The sequence below is a fragment of the Rhinoraja longicauda genome, chromosome 25 (genome assembly GCF_053455715.1).
Source record: "Rhinoraja longicauda isolate Sanriku21f chromosome 25, sRhiLon1.1, whole genome shotgun sequence".
Classification (NCBI taxonomy): domain Eukaryota; kingdom Metazoa; phylum Chordata; class Chondrichthyes; order Rajiformes; family Arhynchobatidae; genus Rhinoraja; species Rhinoraja longicauda.
This window is the reverse complement of record NC_135977.1, coordinates 17280631-17302265: the sequence shown is the minus strand read 5'-3', so window position 1 is coordinate 17302265 and position 21635 is coordinate 17280631. Positions and strand designations below refer to the sequence as shown.

The 21635-nt window shown below is 47.9% G+C and overlaps 1 protein-coding gene across 1 annotated transcript in view; it reads right to left on the bottom strand.

The window, feature by feature from the left end:
* Window positions 1-10806: 10806 nt before the first annotated feature.
* Window positions 10807-21635, bottom strand: part of LOC144605868 (transcriptional activator MN1-like) — a 115798-nt gene continuing 104969 nt past the window's right edge. Inside the window, 1 exon segment of the mRNA XM_078421496.1 lies at window positions 10807-12846. Within this exon segment, the coding sequence (XP_078277622.1) occupies window positions 12662-12846 (185 nt within the window). The 3' untranslated portion in view covers window positions 10807-12661.

Sequence of the window (21635 nt, the reverse complement as noted above, 5' to 3'; positions counted from 1 at the left end):
TAAAGTTCCATCAAAGTACATTTTTTGACAATACCTTGAAAACAAAATGACAGCTAATTTCTATGGTTTAAATGTTTCTGATTCTTTGTGGTGCGGTATCTTTTGAGGCTTTGCAGAACATTTTTTTTGTGTAATAATTGTACCTTGCATGCATGGTTTGGAGAAGCTAAAATCTGGTCACGTTTGGACCTCAAGTTCAGACCAACCCACACGACACCCTGGCAGTAGGCTACAATCTTCCCAATAGCTTCTCGGAGAATATACTGACTCCTTTTTTTAAAGAGAGATTTAGTGTGAAATTCCACTTTGATTTTAGTATACAAATATGTCAACTCTATAATAATCATTAAAATCTCCGTTCTTACCATGTCAGGAGGAATTTCATTCAAGCACATAAACATATTGTACACTGATATGGCACTGCAGATATCAGCCCAACCGTTAACAATTCAGAATCCAAGACTCTCGTACTTCCAGCTGGGTTGGGAGACTCCTCAGTGTAGGAGAGGACTTGCGGCACTTTGGGTGAGGCAGTGAGGGAACGATATTCGGACAGGGGTAGGAAACGTTTGGAGAGATTTGGGCCAAATGTGGGGGAAATAGGACAAGCTTAAATGGGTCGGCATTGGCACATTGGGCCTAAGGGCCTGCTTCTGTGCTGTACGATTCTATAACTCTTGCCTATGATGTGCAACTAATTGCACGCATTAGAATCGCAAATCCCGTGTCTCGAGCACAAAATCGCACATCAAATGAGCGGCGATCACTGTCGATCGAGAAGTTGTCACCGCAGAGGACCTCAGTGTGGCAATTCCCAACGTGAACAGCGGCTTCTATTCACGTGGCGGCCTGGGTCAGGTTTATTCGAGTGGTGAGATGAGAGGCCGAGCCAGAGATTGCAACATCCACATGCCACCATATCAAGCGCATGGAGGACTGCAATAACATTTGTAGCAGCAGATGTTCCTGGATCCGAGCCCCTCGTTATACGTCAGTTTGTTGTAAATGGCCAACAGTCTCAGTGAGACTCAGTGCAAGTTCACTCACCCTGCAAAGTGGCACTCACTCAGTCAGGAAGGAAGTGGTGTGAGGTAAGTTCCAATGGAGATTTTAACTTTAACAATTAAAACCCCCACAGGTCACTCAAGTTGCTGCCAGTATGTTCCCCTTTCTCCGAGGCCTCGTGGGCTTTCAGCCACCCAGCTGGTCCCTCCGTAGCCCATCCGTGTCGGGGGCTGATGGTGCATCAGGAACCTGCAGCACTGCCTGCAGGAAGCCTGATAAAGCCAACTTATTCATGGCTGGGTCAAGGCCATGCAGATAGACGCAAAGTGCTGGAATAACTCAATGGGTCAGGCGGCATCTCTGGAGAACTTGGAGAGGTGACATTTTGGGTCAGGACCATTCTTTAGACCCTTCCTCGCCCATAAAGGGCCGGTTTCTATTCGGTTGGAAAGTGTCCATGTCCACCTTCCAGGGAACTATCAATATCTTTCCCCCTCAGCGTTAATCAACCCATCTGCTGACCCCACTGAACTGGGCCGCAAGGATCATGCCACGATAAAATCAGATGTCAAGTCAGCCGCCAACATTTAGTAGAGGATTGAAACGCCCAGGAACTTGTATACCAGAATGAATGGGTTTTACATTGATGTCAATACATCAAAGCCTGGGGTTTCATGCAGTGGCTGAAGTGTGGACTTGAGCCAACTCAGGAGTTCACTGCGATGTTTTAGGGATTGCCAGGGGTCTGCCCCATGTTCCCTGGGCGTCTCTGGGAATGGCCACATCCTGCTGCCACTTGGGCAAGAGTGAGCGTTCGTGGCCCATAAACAACCCAGGCGGCTCTGGGTGAAGCCTGTCCAAATGGTGGACAGCTGCCCCAGCTTTAGTTAAAGGGATCCAGACACAGGCACAGTGGAGGTGGCCAGGACATTGATCTTTTTGAATGTTTGTCCACTTTAAGGGTCTTGCTTGGTCTTGACGCCCATCAACTCTTCCCCCTCTGATGCGGATGTGGAATTTAGGTGGCCCCCACACACATGATGGTACTCCATCCCCCAAGACCCAACTCCAGTCATGCATGGACCCCCACCACCATCTGACCACACCGCTTGGCATTCTCCACTCTATAGTGCTGATGCCCTTTCTTCAATCCCAGAGTCCCAGATCCCAACCCCAATCCTCCCTGCCTACCTCCACCATCCCCCTTGGTAGGTGCTCCGGGCACTCTACAGTCTACGGTGGAACACAAAGTGCTGGAAGAAGTCAGCGGGTCAGGCAATGTCCTTGCGCACTTTGTGTTCTACATAAGATTCCAGCATCTACAGTTCCTTCAGTCTGCGGTCAATGAACTCCGCTGACTGTCCAATGCTGGGGTTGACAGAGGGAAGGTCTTTGTGCATGTTCATCTGTAAGAATTGTGCACTAGGCCCTGGTCATCAATCATGCCAGAATTTGGCTGCTGGGAAAGTTGATTGATTGAAAGACACAGCATGGAAACAGGCCCTTCGGCCCACCGAGTCCACGCCGGCCATCGGTCACCCGTTCACACTAGTTCTATGTCACCCCACTTTCTCATCTGACCCCTGCACATCAGGGACAATTCACCGAGGGCCAATTAACCCTTCGGGATGTGGGAGGAAACCGGAGCACCAGGAGAAAACCTAAGTGGTCACGGGGAGAATGTGCAAACTCCACATCGACATCAGCCAAGGTCAGGATCGAACTTGGGTCTCTGGTGCTGTGAGGCAGCAGCACTACCAGCTGCACCACTGTTTTGTTGCTGAGAATCTTAAGGATAGCGGAGTCAGGGGGTATGGGGAGAAGGCAGGAACGGGGTACTGATTGAGAATGATCAGCCATGATCACATTGAATGGTGGTGCTGGCTCGAAGGGCCGAATGGCCTCCTCCTGCACCTATTGTCTATTGTCTATAATCCCCCGCTTCACTCTAACCCAACTAGACTCGCCTTTTCTGACAGGTTTAGGAATTTCAAGGCCTAACATTTTTTAAGACGCTTAAAACAGGGAAGTGACAAATGAATTTGTGTGCATTCCCTTATCAGTCTGTTTCATATCTCTGCTATTTTCCAGTTCTAGTCAGCCTGAAACATCAACAATGTTAATCTCTCCAGCTGCTTGTCCCACTGAGCGTTTCCAAATCTGATTGCAAACTGGAACTTGAGGACTTATTTCACACTGGAAGGAACAAATGGAACTGGGCGGAAAGTAAACAAAAAACAAAGGCCAACATTTTCCACAAGTCTTCACCCAGTTGGCCTTTTCAGTAGAAACTCTTATTCCACTGAAAGAGTTTCCCGACAATAGACTCAAGTTCTGATCGTCAGCAACAGGACAGTAATTTATGTACAATTTTGGCAGAAAAGCAATTATTAGTGTCCAAAAGAGAATTGGGCCCCAGTTTGTCCATAAATACCCAGAGAGTAAAGACTTTGCAATTTACCTTGCCCAATGGTGGGGTGTTTCCACATCGCTTGTAGTTATCAGGGTCCAAATAATGCTCGTATTGTTACAATGCAAGGAAAGTTCACATGTATTTGTCTTTATTTCCATTTAACCAGGCCTGATTTTTTTTCACACCCACAGGGGATTCAAGCAGCCAATAAGCGGCTTCGCAGTTCAAAGGCAATTGCGATGAAATATTCGTACGTACAATTTGAGAAGGGACTTTGAACGAACGTGACTCCCTTATAAACAAAACGGTTCGGTTAACATTAAGCACTGGCAGAAGAAGGACCAGAACCATGCACTAAACCAAGCTGGATCAGGCTGGTTGTCCTGAAAGTTGTGGCTGTGTGGAGGTCTTCTTGATGTAGATTATAAGCCTAACCCTGAATTGTCTCGCATCTGTGACCAAGCACAAAGACTGATACTTTAGCTCAATTCATTCATCTTTTAGGTTTGGACATCAAACCTAATTGGTATGAGTCCCACCAAGAAAAACAGACTGTTCCAAGGGCTCCCATGGTTTTAAGCATGCGTACAACTTGCTAGGTGCGTACAGTTTAAGAATAGTCACAGTAAACCCCAATAATCAGCAGCAGACCAGGAGACTGGTGTGCGCTCCGAAGATGGACACAAAAAGCTGGAGTGGCTCAGCGGGTCAGGCAGCATCTCTGGAGAAGAGGAACAGGTGATGTTTCGGGTCGAGACCCTCCTTCAGACTTTGCTGACTTTGGTGCACCCTTCCAACTTGCCAGTGGTCCAGTTGCCATACCCCTGATTTACTGGGGCCTCGGTGCCCGTGTTCCCGTCAGACCGGCTGGGGGCCAGCTGCCCTGCATCCTTTCCCACCCACCAGCTACGCTCTTCCTGATCTCCCATCTAACACTTTGGGGGTCCATTTCCCCCACACTCTTTTTTCTTTAAACTGAGCATTGCCACTTTTAAATAAGACAGATAAACTTATTTATTATAATCCTGCGTGAAATCTAAAAATAAAAAGTGAATTTAAAAACATGTTGGGATATTAATAGAAATAACATCCAAGACAATAGACAATAGACAATAGACAATAGGTGCAGGAGTAGGCCATTCAGCCCTTCGAGCCAGCACCGCCATTCAATGCGATCATGGCTGATCACTCTCAATCAGTACCCCGTTCCTGCCTTCTCCCCATACCCCCTCACTCTGCTATCCTTAAGAGCTCTATCCAGCTCTCTCTTGAAAGCATCCAACGAACTGGCCTCCACTGCCTTCTGAGGCAGAGAATTCCACACCTTCACCACTCTCTGACTGAAAAAGTTCTTCCTCATTTCCGTTCTAAATGGCCTACCCCTTATTCTTAAACTGTGGCCCCTTGTTCTGGACTCCCCCAACATTGGGAACATGTTTCCTGCCTCTAATGTGTCCAATCCCCTAATTATCTTATATGTTTCAATAGTCCAAAATTATTTAGCATCGTAAAGTCCCAGGCACGCGTGATTACAGGAGTATGAGCACGGTGGCACAGCGGTAGAGGTGCAGCCTCACAGCGACAGAGCCCCGGGCTGGATGCTGTCTAAGGGTGATGTCTGGACGCAGTTTGTACCTTCTCCCTGTGACCTGCGTGGGTTTTCCTCGGGTGCTCCGGTTTCCTCCCACACTCCAAAAATATACAGATTTGCAGGTTAATTGGCTTCAGAAAATTGTAGGATAGTGCGCGTGTATGGGGTGATCACTGGTTCGGCGTGGGCTCGATGGGCCGCAGGGCCTGTTTCCATGCTGTATGTCTAAAGTCCAAAGACTGTAGCCAACCACCTGTGTATGTGTTTATCTGAATTCAATATGCACAGATTTACTCTCACCCTTTTCTGGTGCGGTTTACCTACACCATACTTGCTTGGACCCAGTCGGAATAGGCCTGGCTTAGTTAGCCTCTGTGTGGTCAGGACACCTGGCCCAGTTTGGTGCAGCTTGGTTTGGTTGAGCTGTATTCAGACCACAGACTATTGGCTTGTGACTGTGAAATCGAGCTGCAACATTTCTCTGCAGGCCAACTGTCCCAGTTTCTGAAGAGGAGGCACCTCAACCTTGTAACCTGCAGCCGCAAAGGTAGACAATGGGGAGCCACTTTATCCGCTCCCACGGTGGGAAACCAGGTTCACCAACGGATGAGCGAAATTGTGCACGAAAGAACTCCATATGATGGGTTTACACCAAAGATAGACACAAAATGCTGCAGTAACTCAGCGGGTCAGGCAGCGTCTCTGGGGGTAAAAAACGTTTCGGGTCGAGACCCTTCATCAGACTGAGAGTCAGGGAGGGGGTATCTAGAGGTTTGGGAAGGTACAGAACAAAACAGAGCCTGCAGCGATGACTCCAGAAAGGTGGAGCCCACAATGGTCCATTGTTGGCTGAGGACAAGGTGATAACGAAGGAGTACAAAGGGTGAAATTAGCAAGGAGACTTGGGGTGGGGAAGGACAGTGAGAGAGGGTATGCAAGGGTTACTTGAAGTTAGAGAAATCAATATTCATACCGCTGGGTGCCCAAGCAAAATGTGAGGTGCTGCTCCTCCAATCTGTGTGTAGCCTCACTCTGACAGTGGAGGAGGCCCATGACAGAAAGCTCAGTATAGGAGTGGAAAGGGGAGTTAAAATGTTTGGCCACCGGGAGATCGCTTTGGCAAAGGCGGACTGAGCGTAGGTGCCCAGCGAAACGGAAACCCAAGCCTGCACTTGGTCTCGCCGATACAGGGGTCTATTAAGTCGATGAGGTTGGAGGAGGTGCAGGTGAATCTCTGCCTCACCTGAAAGGACTGTCGAGGTCCCTTGATGGATGAGCGATATGTCCTGCGATAAAGGGTTGAAGTCCCAGCAGTAGGTTTAAGGTGAAGGGGAAAAGATCTAATAGGAACCTGAGTGGTAGCTTTTTCACACAAAGGGTGGTGGGTGTGTGGAACAAGCTGCCAGAAGAGGTAGTTGAGACATGGGACTGTCCCAACATTTAAGAAGCAGTTAGACAGGTGCATGGGTAGGACAGGTTTGGAGGGATATGGACCAAATGCTGACAGGTGGGACAAGTGTAGCTGGGACGTGTTGGCCGGTGTGGGCAAGTTGGGCCGAAGGGCCTGTTCCCACACTGTATCACTCTACGACTCTATGACTCCAAGTAGCTGGAGAGAGGAGCGTGGAACCTGCCCATGTGCATTAGAGCACAGCAAGAGTCACAACAAATTAGTGTCACTCCCTGCCTGCCTCTCAGTCATGAAGCATTGCTCAGACATTTCCTGAGGGTGAATCGTGTTGTCAGCTCTGAACTCCAAGCCCAGACTCACACCTGAACCATCCTCAAGTAAAATATCACCAACAGTCAGCGCAGGAAATCAGGTCAACGTTGGCCCCACACCAGTGGGTGGAAAGGCTTGCAGAAGGGGCGAGTTTAAAAGGGAAATCTTAGAGAGTCAAGAGTGTTTAATTGTCTTATGTACCAACGATGGAACTATGACATTCTTTCTTGCAGCAGCATTGCAGGCCCTGACAAATAAAGGATATTTAAAGGGAAATATTAAAGTATGATGGGGCGAACGCATGTAGCCTTTTTCCCAGAGTAAGGGAATCAAGAGCTAGAGGGCCTGGGTTCAAGGTGAAAAGGGAAAGATTTAATAGGAACCTGAGGTGGATATATGACATGTGGTGGATATATGGAACGAGCTGCCAGAGGAGATGGTTGAGGCAGGTACAATAACAATATTTAAAAGTTATTTGGGACAGATACTGGGAAAGGGAAGATTTAGAGGCAAATGGGACTAGTGTAGATGGGACATTCTGGTCGGCATGGACGAGTTGGGCTGAAGGGCCTGATTTCATGCAGTTTGATTGATTCTGACCTTAATTGAATTGTTAGCACATGTTCAGTGACCACTGCGCTGGATTTTATCATCAGCATTCACGTGGGTCTTTGGATATATCTCAGCTCATACAGGGCAGCAGGATGGGGATGCTGGGGGGAGAGATAATCTCACTGCTCTGGGGACCCAGGGTCTAGGGTGACCACCAGTGCAGTCCAAGTTCAGGTTCTCTCCATAACTGCCTCCTCCCCCCGCCAGTTTCCCCCGCCAGTTTTCCCTGGTGCTCCAGTTCCCCTCCACATCTTAACGACATGCTCCTTGTTTGGCCAATTGGCCATTGTTAATGCCCCCCTAAGGTAGACCTGTGGGAGAAGAACCAGCGAGGTGTTCATGAGCATGTGAGAGAGAATAGGTTCCAGTGGGATAAATGGGGGGGATGGGATTTTCCCAAGGGCCAACATGGACAATGGGCTGAGTGGCCTCCATCTGTGTCAGGAGGAAATATATACGAAAGGTTTGTCTAGCTAATAAGAAATGGTGCACAGTTGTACCGAGGACGCCTTTCAATATCATCTCGGTTACTCCATCCCCCATGTGCCTTCATTGCCCAAGTACCTCTTTTAACAGACGTGTAATTTTATCGTTAAAATGGCAAATTGTTAACACCTATAGTATTTATGACTTTCATTGAACTTTAATGAGAAGTGTTCATTTTTGTACATGGCACTACCAGGCTGACACACAAACGGTTTTGATAGCTTGCAGTTCCAGCAGGTTTGAGTAAGTTTGTTGTGCAACTCGCTTCATGGTTTTAAGATGAACGTAGATTAAGGGAAGTGTTGGAATGTAAAGTGGGTGACTGTATCACATCTGCTGCTTGCTCCAAGGTCAATCGCTGCATTACAATTATGAGCTGCTATTTATTCAACAGGGGGTGAGGGCTGCTCACTGTATGACCGTATAATAAATGGATGGGCAGGTTATTCATCAGGTTAACTGTCGCTCATGGTAGAACGAGGAGTTGCTGTTTCGCGAGGACATTTCGCTCTAGAAACACTACGGAATAATTGGTTGAATAGACAAAAGAATAAACTTTGCCATGAGCCTCAAATAAAATGGAGGATGTTGTGATATTGTAGGGACTACTTTATTGTATCACAAGGGCTACTTTGTTTGCCTGTGTAGTAACATGTATATAAGGGAATGAGGTGATTAGGTGGCCACTCTGGTTCCAGGTGGCCACGGAATAAACAGCCTGGAGTTAAGCTCCAGCATTGTAACCTTTTACACACGTGTACTTGTGGTCCGTCCAGAGTCTCAACAAAGGTACAACAGGTACCGGACCACGAAGTACAACATGGTGGCAGCAGTGGGGTCTTTTATACACGTGTACTTGTGGTCCGTCCAGAGTCTCAACAAAGGTACAACAGGTACCGGACCAGGAAGTACAACAGAGGATGTTGGAAATACTCAGTAGGTTTATGAAGAGAGACCATGTCTTTGGTTGCACCACCAACTTTGGCTTGGCAGTATTATGAATGCCTATTATTAAGGTTATTAACATATTGCATTATTAATTATTATACATTTATCTGTGCGTTATCATATTTATAGAGCTGGTAAGCTACTGAGGAAAGAATCATGGGTACGTGTGACAATGAAGTACTCTTTGACTCTTAATTCTTGACTAGATACAGTATTAATGTTTCATTCAGTCGCTTCTTATTAGAAAGGTCTGGCAGGGACAATAATTGAAAGATAATTCTGTTTTGCTTTCCCTGGATGCTACCTGCCCTGCTATAACTCTAGCATGTTCTATTTTTTGTTCAGAAGTACTATTTATATGTGCATACTATAATTACTTAACAATGGAAATAATTAAAATTTTCCAATTTAGTTTAGTTTAGAAATACAGCGTGGAAACAGGTCCTTCGGCCCACCGAGTCCGTGCAGACCAGCGATCCCTGCACACTAACACTATCCTACACACATAAGGATAATTTACAAGCCAATTAATGCAGCGCCGGAGACTCAGGTTCGATCCTGACTACGGGCGCCGTCTGTACGGACTTTGTACGTTCTCCCCGTGACCTGCGTGGGTTTTCTCCGAGATCTTCGGTTTCCTCCCACACTCCAAAGACGTGCAAGTATGTAGGTTAATTGGCTGGGCAAATGTAAAAATTGTCCCTAGTGGGTGTAGGATAGTGTTAGTGTGCGGGGATCGCTGGGCGGCGCGGACCCGGTGGGCCGAAAGGCCTGTTTCTGCGCTGTATCTCTAAATCTAAATCTAAATCTAAACCTACAAACCTGTACTTCTTTGGAGTGTGGGAGGAAACTGGAGCACCCGAAGAAAACCCACGCATGTCACAAGGAGAATGTACCAATGTACAAACTCCGTACAACGCTGTTATCCCAGTTTTGCATCATATGCACCAGAGGCAATTTACAGATGCCAATTAACCTACAAACCTGCACACCTATGGGATGTGAGAGGAATCCGGAGAACCCAGAAGAAACCCATGTGGTCACAGGGAGAACGTGCTACCTCCCGACAGTCAGCGCCCATCGCCAGGATTGAACCCGGGTCTCTGGTGTTGTAAAGGCTGCAGCTCTACAGCTGCACCACAAAGAAAAGAATGGAAAGATTCGGGAAGCATAAGGAACTCAGCGGGTCAGGCAGCATCTCTGGAGGACATGGATAGGCGATGTTTATGGTCGTGACCCTTCTTCGCACTGCTAGAAATATTCTGGCCATGTTGTGGCAACGAGAAGTGGATTGTGAGAGGCAAATCGATACACCGGCAATAAAACAGGCCACCAGTACACAATTGTCACTGGCATGGCCGAATTTAGCCAGACCTCCGACGAGGCATATTTTATCCTCATGGGCTTCATCCGCTACAGAACTCTGCAGGACATTCAGCATTAATTGAATGCTCTGGCAGATGATAGAGGCTTGGCCACTCTAGAGGAATTGAAAGAATGGGCAACAGCATTCATAGAAGGGGTATTAGGCCTTTAAGAATCAAGCCCTTAAAATGCGGACCGGGAATAATGACCAAGAGGAATAAAGAATACAGCATTTATGTTTGGTGAACGTGCAAGTGGGAGAGTACAAGATAGGAGGTAGAGTAGCGTGCAACGGTGAAAGGCAGACACTGAGTAGGGTGAGATTAGTAAGGGCGTCAGGGGTGTGGGGAGAAGGCAGGAGAATGGGGTTGAGTGGGAAAGATAGGTCAGCCATGATTGAATGGCGGAGTAGACACGATGGGCCAAATGGCCTAATTCTGTTCCTATGACTTTTGAACTCATGAACCATGTACCAGGAGTGACGGGGGAAGTCTTTACAACTCCAGAAGCAATGCCAGGTAGCACATGCCTCACACCCTTGGAGCAAGTGTGGGACAATCAGCTCCATAATCCTGATCTATGTTTGGTTCATAGGTTATAGGAGCAGAATTAGGCCATTCAGCCCATCACCTCTACTCAGCCATTCAATCATGGCTGATGTATCTCTCTGTCTCAACCCCATTCTCCTATCCTCTCCCCATAACCCATGACACCCGTTCTAATCAACTACTCATTAGTTGGGCCATGTACGGGCGTCATCTCAAGTCCATCCATCCCAGTAAAGAAATTAGAGTGGGATCACGAGCAAAACCTGTCCTTGTGTGTTGAGACGAGCAGAGGAAGATGAATCTTCAGTCACAAATACACCACAGGTATTGGGCAAGCCTGTGTTTTATCTGTTTATTCAGTCAGCCTAGATTTGTTCATTAAATAACTACATTGTGTTGTCTCTGCACCTCCTGCCTGTATGTCATTTTTCAGCAAATTGTGGATAAGACGGCTACAATTGCTAAAATATTTCCATGGCATAGAACGAAGTGCAGGGGCTCAGAGCTGGTTTCATCGGCTGCCTTAAATTTGTGGGAGAGGCTGGTATCATTGAACTTCTAACAAAGTTATGGGGTAAGGAGGAATAATCACAGATGAAAGTCCCGGCCACTGCGTTTGCTGAACGCCGTTCCCCGTCTCGACAACTCATTCACGGTTTACTGGAGCCCACCAGTGGCGTTCCAAACTTTGATACAAACGCTCGCTCTTCCTTAGAGGAAACTTGAAGTTTGATTCAAACTTCTCGTTCTTCCTCTCGCGCTCTGTCTGAGTGGAGACGCAAGAGACCACAGACTCCGCAATCTGGAGGGGGAAATCAAACTGCCGGCGGAACTGAGCCTGATCCATCCTGATGCAGGGTCTGCATCTGAAACATCAAATACCCCTCTGCAAAGAACCACTGGGGACTTTGCACAACTGTGGCTGCTCTATGTACTATCGTGGTCTAATTTGTATATTAATTGATCATTTATTGCATATTTATTGTTATTGTTGTTGCATCTAACGTGCCTGTAATACAGCAGGGAGTAGAAATCTTATTGTTCCAGATCCGGTGTAAATGACAAATTGACACACTCTTGACTCTCTCTCTCTCTCTCTCTCTCTCTCTCTCTCTCTCTCTCTCTCATCTCCACAGATGCTGCCTGACCTGCTGAGTTTCCTTCAAGCGTATGCATTCTGCCTGAGTAACTGGACATTGGCAGGAAAGTTTCTTTTATTTTATACTTTAGAAATACAGTGCGGAAACAGGCCCGGGGGCCCAGCGAGTCCGCGCCGACCAGCGATCACCCCGTACACTAAAACACTATCCTACGCACAATTTATTTTCACGACTTACTAAAGCCAATTAACCTACAAACCTCCACGCCTTTGGAGTGTGGGAGGAAACCGGAGCACCCGGAGAAAACACACGCGGTCACAGGGAGAACGGACGAAACGCGTACGGACAGCACCCGTAGTCAGGATCGAACCTGGGTCTCGGTCGCTGTGAGGCAGCAGCTCTACCGCTGCGCCACCGTGCCGCCAGCAGTGTTTCAACTCTGTCTTTCTGATGCGCTAATCTTGAAGACTACTCCTCGAGTGCTGACCTGACCTCACGCCCTCCAGGCTCTGGCTGAGTAAGGACCAGGAAGCCCCAGGCACAGATCGAGCCGGGGACCACACTGGAATATGATCAGACTGGGTTTGGGAAGGAGTTTGACTGGGATGAAGAGATTGGAACTGTAGAGAACATGCTGCGGCAGACCACATCCACCACGTGGAAGGAATATTGCAACTCTTAAATCTTTGACTTCTCCAAACCAATGTAGAAGCATCACACCACACGACATTATGACCAGGAACAGAATTGTACCCAATACAATTTAAAAGATGTTATTGTTAAAGTCTTGCTCCGTGGTTTCAGTAACCCAATCCAGACTGCCTAACAAAATGAAGTCTCTTTCTCGGTCTCTCCATCCCGATCACCCACTTATATACACGTCAAGGCAGCTGCAAAGGCCCCAGCTCTGTACGTGATGTCCGAATGCGACGACATCCACGACTGCACGGGGCTCTGTGGCTTCGAGTCAATGAGGTCAGTACTGTGGACGGAGAGGTGCTGTGGGTGGCTGCCCACCGGACCCATCAGTGCCTTGCTTTGGGAGGTGTCCAGGCCTGAAACAAACCAACACACAGAGTTAGCAAGATGCACAGATACACACCGTACAATACAATACAATACAATATATCTTTATTGTCATTGTACAGGGGTACAACGAGATTGGGAATGCGCCTCCCATACGATGCAATAATTTAGTTTGTTTAAACAACAGCAACCCAACGAAACAAATTGTAACAGTTTTAAGACAGAATAAAGTGCAAGTAGATCTGTGCCGGATCACTGTGTGTACACACGCACACACGGATACACACCGATACACACATACACACCCCGATACACACAGATATACACATAGAGACACACGCACACGCACACGCACACACACACAGGTGACTCCTGAGAAGGGTTTTAGACAAAGCAAGGCGGTAGAGTTGATACCATGCAGCACCAGAGACCTGGGTTCCATCCTGATTACATAGTTTGCACATTCTCTCTGTGACCGCGTGGGTTTTCTCCGGGTGCTCCAGTTTCCATCCATATTCCAAAGCCGGCTTCTGCAAATTGTCCCTCGTGTGTGTAGGATAGAACTAGTGTACCACTGGTCCTCCCACCCCACACAGTCCATCAAACGTTACAGCGTGGACCCGGTGTGCCAAAGGGCCTGTTTCCACTCTGTGTCTCTGAACTAAACCAAACTAAACTAAACCAGCTCGTGAGCAGGTCCTGGAATGTGAAGGGAGAGAAAGTTGTTTATGAAAATGGAATTTGGAGCCATTTCCATGGAAACAATTGAGAAAGTGTGAAGAGCCGGGCTAATGTGGCAAATGTCACACAGCCTTTGTTTTAACCTGACCTGTTCACCGCCAGCAGCCTCCTCCGAACTTCTTGTATCAAACGGCACACCCACAGAAGGAGGTCAAAGGCCCAGGGTCGCCTGCACTGAACCCCTGTGGCTTTGTCAATCCATCCTTGGATGACAAGTCGCTCAAACTCCATGTCCCGTGCCACAGCGACGCACAAAGCAAGCCCCGACAGCTCAGCGACTCTCTCGCCTATCCTCGTTCGCACATCGGTACCAGGACGTGCAACATCCACACACCACCAGCCAGCGTGTGTTGTGTGTTGTATCCCGATCTGTGCACAATCCAGCCACTCGGTCCAAGCGACAAACTGCTTCTGGAAAGATACAGTTGCATCGACTGGCCAAACGTGAAAACAATGCAAACATCTAATGCAGACTGACAGATTGGCAGATGCAAAGATGGGTAAACAGAAACAGTGGATCGACAGAGACGGACTGTCCCTGGGCTAGACCCTGGCAGCCAGCGTTTGCGCTTCGCTTCAAACGTCTGTGATGAGAGGATTGAGTTTCATCCTGATCTCTTCTCCAGTCATCTGCAAACTGCTGACCACTGGAGGGCTGGTTTCAGCAGCCCTGGACAGTGGCCACTGCAGTCACAACGTCTGCCTCACCCCGCAACAGTGTCTCCCTCCCTCTGCCATCCACCAGGAGGTACAGAAGTGTGAAAACACACACCTCCAGATTCATTGACGGTTTCTTCCCAGCTGTTATCAGGCAACTGAACCATCGTACCAACAACTACAGAGCGGTCCTGAGCTACTATCTACCTCAATGGAAAGCCTTGAACTGTCTTTAATCGGACTTTATTGCACTTTATTTGCATTCAATGTTATTCCCTTTATCATATTTCTATACACTGGGGGCGGCTCGATTGTAATAATGTATTGTCTTTCCGCTGACTGGTTAGCACTCAACAAAAGCTTTTCACTGTACTTCGGTACACGTGACAATAAACTAATCTAAACTAAACCCAGGTATGCAGTGTTTTGTGCCTCCTGCTCACTGCAATGGCAGCACAGTGACGCAGCGGTACAGTTGCTGCCTTACAGCGCCAGAGACCCGGGTTCGATCCCGACTACGGGTGCTGTCTGTATGGAGTTTGTACGTTCTCACCGTGACCTGTGTGGGTTTTCTCCTTGGATCTCCGGTTTCCTCCCACACTCCAAAGACGTACAGGTTTGCAGGTTAATTGTCTTCGATAAAAAAAGTAAATTGTCCCTCGTGCGTGTAGGACAATGTTAGTGTGCAGGGATCGCTGGTCGGCACGGACTCGGTGGGCCGAAGGGCCTGTTTCCGTGCTGTGTCTCTAAACTAAACTAAACAATGGCTTAGTTCCCATTCCCAGTCTGACCTTTCTGTCATGGGCCTCCTCCAGTGCCATAGTGAGGCCCACCAGAAATTGGAGGAACAGCACCTCATATTTCGCCTGGGCAGCTTGCAGCCCAGTGGTATGAACATCGACTTCTCCAACTTTAGATAGTTCCTCTGTCCCTCTCTTCCCCTCCCCCTTCCCAGATCTCCCTCTATCTTCCTGTCTCCACCTATATCCTTCCTTTGTCCCGCCCCCCTGACATCAGTCTGAAGAAGGGTCTCGACCCGAAACGTCACCCATTCCTTCTCTCCTGAGATGCTGCCTGACCCGCTGAGTTACTCCAGCATTTTGTGAATAAATACCTTTGATTTGTACCAGCATCTGATGTCATTTTCTTAAACAATGGCTTCAGTATGCGGCTAACACTGACCACACTGATCCGGTTAACACGGACCACCGACGGGCACTCCAGCTGAGGGCCATCACTGTGGACGTTTGGCTCAGACTAAATGTGTAGGAAAGACACTCAGATTAAAGACAGCCTGCAACGTTAGAAGCTATTCAGGATCTCTTAGTGCAGAAAAACACAGTGTTGCAGGGACACCTCGAGTCAGGCAGCTTCTGTGGAAGGAATGCACAGATGACGTTTAGCATTGGGACGACTTCTCCAGACTCCAGGCTTTTCTCCGGTTCCTCCATTTTGTTCCTTTCTCCCTCCCCCCGACCCTCCCCCCACTCCAACAGCCTGAAGTACAAAACGTCACCTGTCCATTCGCTCCACAGACGCTGAGTTCCTGCAGCACTTTGTTCTTTGCTCGGGATTCCAGCGTCTGATTAACAGATTCATGATTAGCAAGGGTGTCAAGGGTTACGGGGAGAAGGCAGGAGAATGGGGCTGAGAGGGAAAGATAGATCAGCCATGATTGAGTAGGGGGACACGACTCGATGAGCCTAATTCTGCCTAACTTACTGTATGAACTTAGAGACCAGCCAGCTCCAGGGTGCAACCTTCTGCCTACTAAACATGAATGCTTTATTGTCATAAGGAGGCCCACTACTTGTACCTATCACCCTGCCACTATCTGGGGAGGATGGTTTATGGTTTTCCAAGGAAATGGCACCAGCATGAGTCAGACAAATATTTTAGCACTGAAACGGAACAAGAATCATTTTATTTTTGCCTTCTTTCAGCACACACTGTTCTTGGCAGTTCTCGGGACTCTATACCAAGAAATAACATTACCTAACAGAACAAGATGTCCTGCACCAGTGATTCTTCCCACTCACATGGAGATGTTGAGGAGTTGAACAATGTGGCAAGGTCACCACGAGGAATCCCTCAGATTGAAACCTGCCCTGGATCCTGAAAGGAACTTCAGTGAAATTGGCACTGTTGCCTCTGGATTGAAAGGTTGTTGGTTCAAACCCCACTTACGAGGTTCTGTCTAAAGTCAAAGTCTGTGCTCCAGAGCAAAGCCGAAGTAATACTGAGCAAAACGCAAAGTGCTGGAGGAACTCAGGCAGCATCCGGGGAAGGAATGGACAGGTGACGTTAAAGGTCGGGACCCTTCAGAAGGGTCACCTGTTCATTCCCCCCTCAGATGCTGCCTAACCCACTGAGATCCTCCAGCACTTTGTTTCTTACTAAGGATTCAATCATCTGGGCTTTCTTCTGTCTCCACTGAAGTAACGTTGTTGGGTAACATTTTTAAGGCCGATAGACACAAGAAAACAGGAGCGAGAGTAGGTGACTTCGGCCCGCCGAGTCCGTGCTGACCAGTACACCCTGTACACTAGCACCATCCTGCACACTGGGGACTATTTATCATTTTTACCGAAGGCAATTAACCTACAAACCCGCACGTCTTTCGAATGTGGGAGGAAACCGACCCAGAGATCCCAGAGAAAGCCCAAGCGGTCACTGGAAGAACGAAGAAACTCTGTGCAGACAGCACTAGTAGTCAGGATCGAACCCAGGTCTCTGGCTCTGTAAGGCGGCAGCTCTGTAAGGCAGAACTCTGTAAACCTGTCCTTTCCAAGGCACATTTCATAAGTTCTAGGAGCAGAATTAGGCCATTTGGCCCATCAAGCCTACTCCGCCATTCAATTATGGTTGATCAATCTCTCCCTCCTAAGCCCATTCTCCTGCCTGCTCCCCATAACCTCTGACACCCGTACTAATCCTTGTGTTATATGTTCTGTCATTTTTACATCGTACAGGGTAGGTGAGTTTAAAAGAGGGGAATGTTGAGGTGGAAGCAGATATGGCTGCAATGTTTAAGAGGCTTTGGCACAGAAACATGAGCAGAGAGGGAATAGAGAGATATAGATCATGTGCAGGCAGATATAATTGGACATCGTGGTTGGCACAGACACTGCACAGTGCCACGTTCTATGTTCAATGAAAGCAGCACATATTCATGGAGGAGTCTGTCATGGTTTTATTCGTGAGTCAGTTTGCATTGGGGGATTGAAGTTGGTTTGGCCAGATGAGCACTATCAATTATGCCCAGTACTTGTGGAAATCCTGCCATATGTTAGGAGTGCAGGAGCATTCTTGCTGCTGGCTGCTTTCCATCGACAAGGCAGTGAAATCAGTGACTGAGCCAAACAATCTTTCATCAGAGGGCTCGATGTAAAGCTGCACTGCAGATAGGGAAGTTAGACACAAAGTGCTGGAGTAACGCAGCAGGTCAGGCAGCATCCCTGGAGAACACAGATAAGTGACATTTCGGGTCAAGAGCCTCCCTCAGACTGGGAGTCAGGGAGGGGGGCACATTTATGGGAAGGTACAGAACAAAGCAGAGCTGGCATCTCTGATTCAGGAAAGGTGGAGCCCACAATGGTCCATTGTTGGTTGAGGACGAGGTGACAATGAAGGAGCACAAAGCGTGAAATTAGCAAGAGGGCGGAGGGACAGAGAGAGAGGGAAACCAAGGGTTACTTGAAGTTGCCATGGACAGATGTGGAGGCCAAGTCAATGGATATTGTTATGGAGGAGATTGACAGATTCTTCATTAGTAAGGCTTTCTGGGGTTATGGGGAGAAGGCAGGATAAAATGGGGTTGAGAGGGAAAGATAGATCAGCCATGATTGAATGGCGGAATAGACTTGATGGGCCAAATGGGCCTAATTCTGCTCCTGGAACTCATGAACTTATGAACTTGAATTGTTTTCTATGGCACATCAGAGGCTGAGGGAAGACCTGATAGAAGAGCATAAAATGATGAGTGGCAGACATAGGGTTGAGAGTCAGGATCTTTCTCCAAGCATGCTAATGTCAAAGACTGGAGGACATAGTTTCATAACGAAAGAAGCAAATTTACAGGAAATGTGTGGGGCAAGTTTTTTTACATCGAGGGGGGGTGGGTGCCTGGAACGTGCTGCCAGGGGTGGAGATGGAAGCAGATACGATAGTGGCATTTAATAAGGCTTTTGGATTGCCACGTGGATATGCAGGGAATGGAGGGATATGGATTACGTGCAGCCAGAGACTAGTTTAACTCGGCATCATGTCAGCATAAACATTGTGGGTCAAAGGGCCTGTTTCTGTGCTGTACGTTTCTCCGTTTTATGTTTGGACTTTAGAGATACAGAGCGGAAACAGGCCATTCAGCCCACCGAGTCCGTGCCGATCAGCGATCACCCCATACTCCAGCACTGTCCGACACGCTAGGGTCAATTTACAATTCATGGAAACCAATTAACCGACAAACCTGTACCTATTTGGAGCGTGGAAGGAAACCAGAGCACCCAGAGAGAATTTGGAAACTCCCTACAAACAGCACCCGTAGTCAGGATCGAACCCGGGCCTCTGATGCTGGAAGGCAGCAACTCTACTGCTGTGCCACAGCGCCGCCAGTGTTTGTTATCCACTTTGCTCTGCCATAAGCCAGGCTGTAGTCTCGATCTTCCAAACAACCACGTTGCAGTCCTTGCACTTTTTCCTCTGTCATCGAACGCTATTACATTCTAAAGTCTCAGTGCTGTTTTCAGTAATCCACTCATCAATTCTACTTTATGACGAAGCCATGGAACACATAAAGCCGGTCCTGCCTTCGAGAGGAGACACAAGAAACCATAGAAGCTGGAATGAAGAATATCCTTCTACTTGCCTCAAAAGGGTTGATCCTTGGTAGCCGTGCTATTGGTAACAGCCGAGACCAAATGTGGGTTCCACTTCAACTCATTTTACTTCCATTAGTGTGGATGGTGATGCATTGGTAAAGCACTCAAACACTGTAACACAATGAAAGGTTTGGGGTGCCAGCAGAAGGATGGTCACCTGATTCCATGACCCATTCACTGTCGTGTATTTCCAAGCCATGCGGAGAGCTCAGTGTTCATCAGAACACCTCGTGCAAGCACTGCGAGACACAACGGTATCCATGCCACAGTAATTCAAACGTTCACAGTGCCCTGCATCATCACTTGAGCCATAAGTAACGATGCGGAATTGCAGACCAGATGCTTGCAAAAAGCCTCTCACAAACTAGCCAACTGCAGGCAATAAACCAGCATTATTAACACTCCTCGCTTTTAAATTACAACCTCTTCCCGCCCGCGAGGAAAAGCATTTGAGTTTTGATTTTAGAAAACCCTCCAGTTCTTTCCAATAAATTAGGGAAGAGCCCCAGTCCCAGTAAGATTTCATCACGTTTAAGCATCTGCACAGCCCTGTAGCCAAGGGCAATACAGTAAATTATGGGACTAACAGAGAATCCATGGGGAAGTCGACATCTAATGAAATGAAAGCGGAATTCCCGATGGAGTTCGACTTGGATGACAATACCTCATATCTAACGAGCGCAGAACACTTACTCGAAGCACCAGGCCCACTGGTCTGGCAAACCGCATTAGCATTTTGTTGTTTCATTTCCATTTGTTCCCCTGGAAAAAAGCATCACTGGAACATTTGGTTGCCTCTGAACAACACTCTCCTAACCTCAGAGCCTCTCATTACTTACAGCAGGGGTTGGTACTGGGTTTGTCAGTTGATGATGGTGGAGGGGACGTCTCACCCACAGACAGCGCATCCACACACCCCTCACGCTCTCTGCAATGAACAGGCTGGATAACTCTCACCCTACTGATTAAATGCAGAGTTGCTCCACAAGTAACTGTCAGCCTGCCAATTCAAAAGTAACTTCAAGCGATGATTTTGTTGCAGAGCAGGTAACTCTTTCCCAGCTGAATATCCGTTTAACAAGCAGCCACACCATCTGCCAACCACAATAGGAGGAGATATCAGCAGCTCGGCTGGTTCTGTCTGTGCGCCAGTGTAACACTACCACAGTCTGTGGGCTGCTGTACATGATCCTTTCTCCCTGAGCGTTTAAACCGGCAGCTAATGTAACTCGTGCTCCGAGCATTGATTGCGGAGTTTATAACTCTGCACTTTTCTCTAAAACAAGACTGTTGTGCGCCCTTGTCGATTGTACTGTTGGATATTAGAAGTCTTTACTTTTGGACTTGACTTCACTTTCGAGACACAGCAGGGAAACAGGCCCTTTCAGCCCACCGGCGGTCAACCTGTACACTAGCAATGTCATCCACCCCGGGCACGGTAGCGCAGCGGTAGAGTTGCTGCTTTACAGCGAATGCAGCGCCGGAGACTCAGGTTCGATCCTGACTACGGGTGCTGCACTGTAAGGAGTTTGCACGTTCTCCCCGTGACCTGCGTGGGTTTTCTCCGAGATCTTCGGTTTCCTCCCACACTCCAAAGACGTACAGGTATGTAGGTTAATTGGCTGGGTAAATGTAAAAATTGTCCCTAGTGGGTGTAGGATGGTGTTAATGTATGGGGATCGCTGGGCGGCACGGACTTGGTGGGCCGAAAAGGCCTGTTTCCGGCTGTATATATATGATATGATGATATGATATGATAATTTACAATTTTTACTGACGCCAATTAACCAACAAACCTGCACGTCTTTAGAGTGTAGGAGGAAACGGGAGCACCCGGAGGAAACCCACGCAGTCACAGAGAGAACGTAAAACTCCGCACAGACAGCACCCAAGATCAGGATTGAATCGGGGTCTCTGGCACTGTAAGGTAGCAACTCTACCGCTGCCGCCCACTGTAGATTACGTCTGTAATAATGATGATACATGGCACTTATTATTTAAGGAAACTACTACTCTGTGCTCCTACTTTAATGTAATCTGCTGATATTATGTTCCCTCTTTCCCACAATGTTCCCCGCTGGTTTCCTCCTCCCTTTCCTTAGCAGGCCTATGGTTGCACAGTGGATAGACACAGAATGCTGGAGTAACTCAGCACGACAGGCAGCATCTCTGGATAGAAGGAATGGGTGACGTTTCATTTTGTTGTCACCTTCTCCTAGCTAACAATGATCTATTCTACATTTTCCATGAACTACATCTCTTTTGATCTCTTACACTTCCTTATCTCTGTGAGTCCCCGTCCACTGACTCTCAATCTCAAGAAAAGGTCTCGACCGGAAATGTCGCCCATCTCTAGAGATGCTGCCTGTCCCGCTGAGTTACTCCAGCATTTTGTGTCTATCTTCGTTGTAAACCAGCATCTGCAGCTCCTTCCTACCCATGGTTTCACAGTGCCTGGTAATTCCCTTCCCTTTCCCCTGCCTCCACCTTTTTCCCACCCACATGCAAGATGGATTCAAACAGCAGTCAAAGGTGGGGAG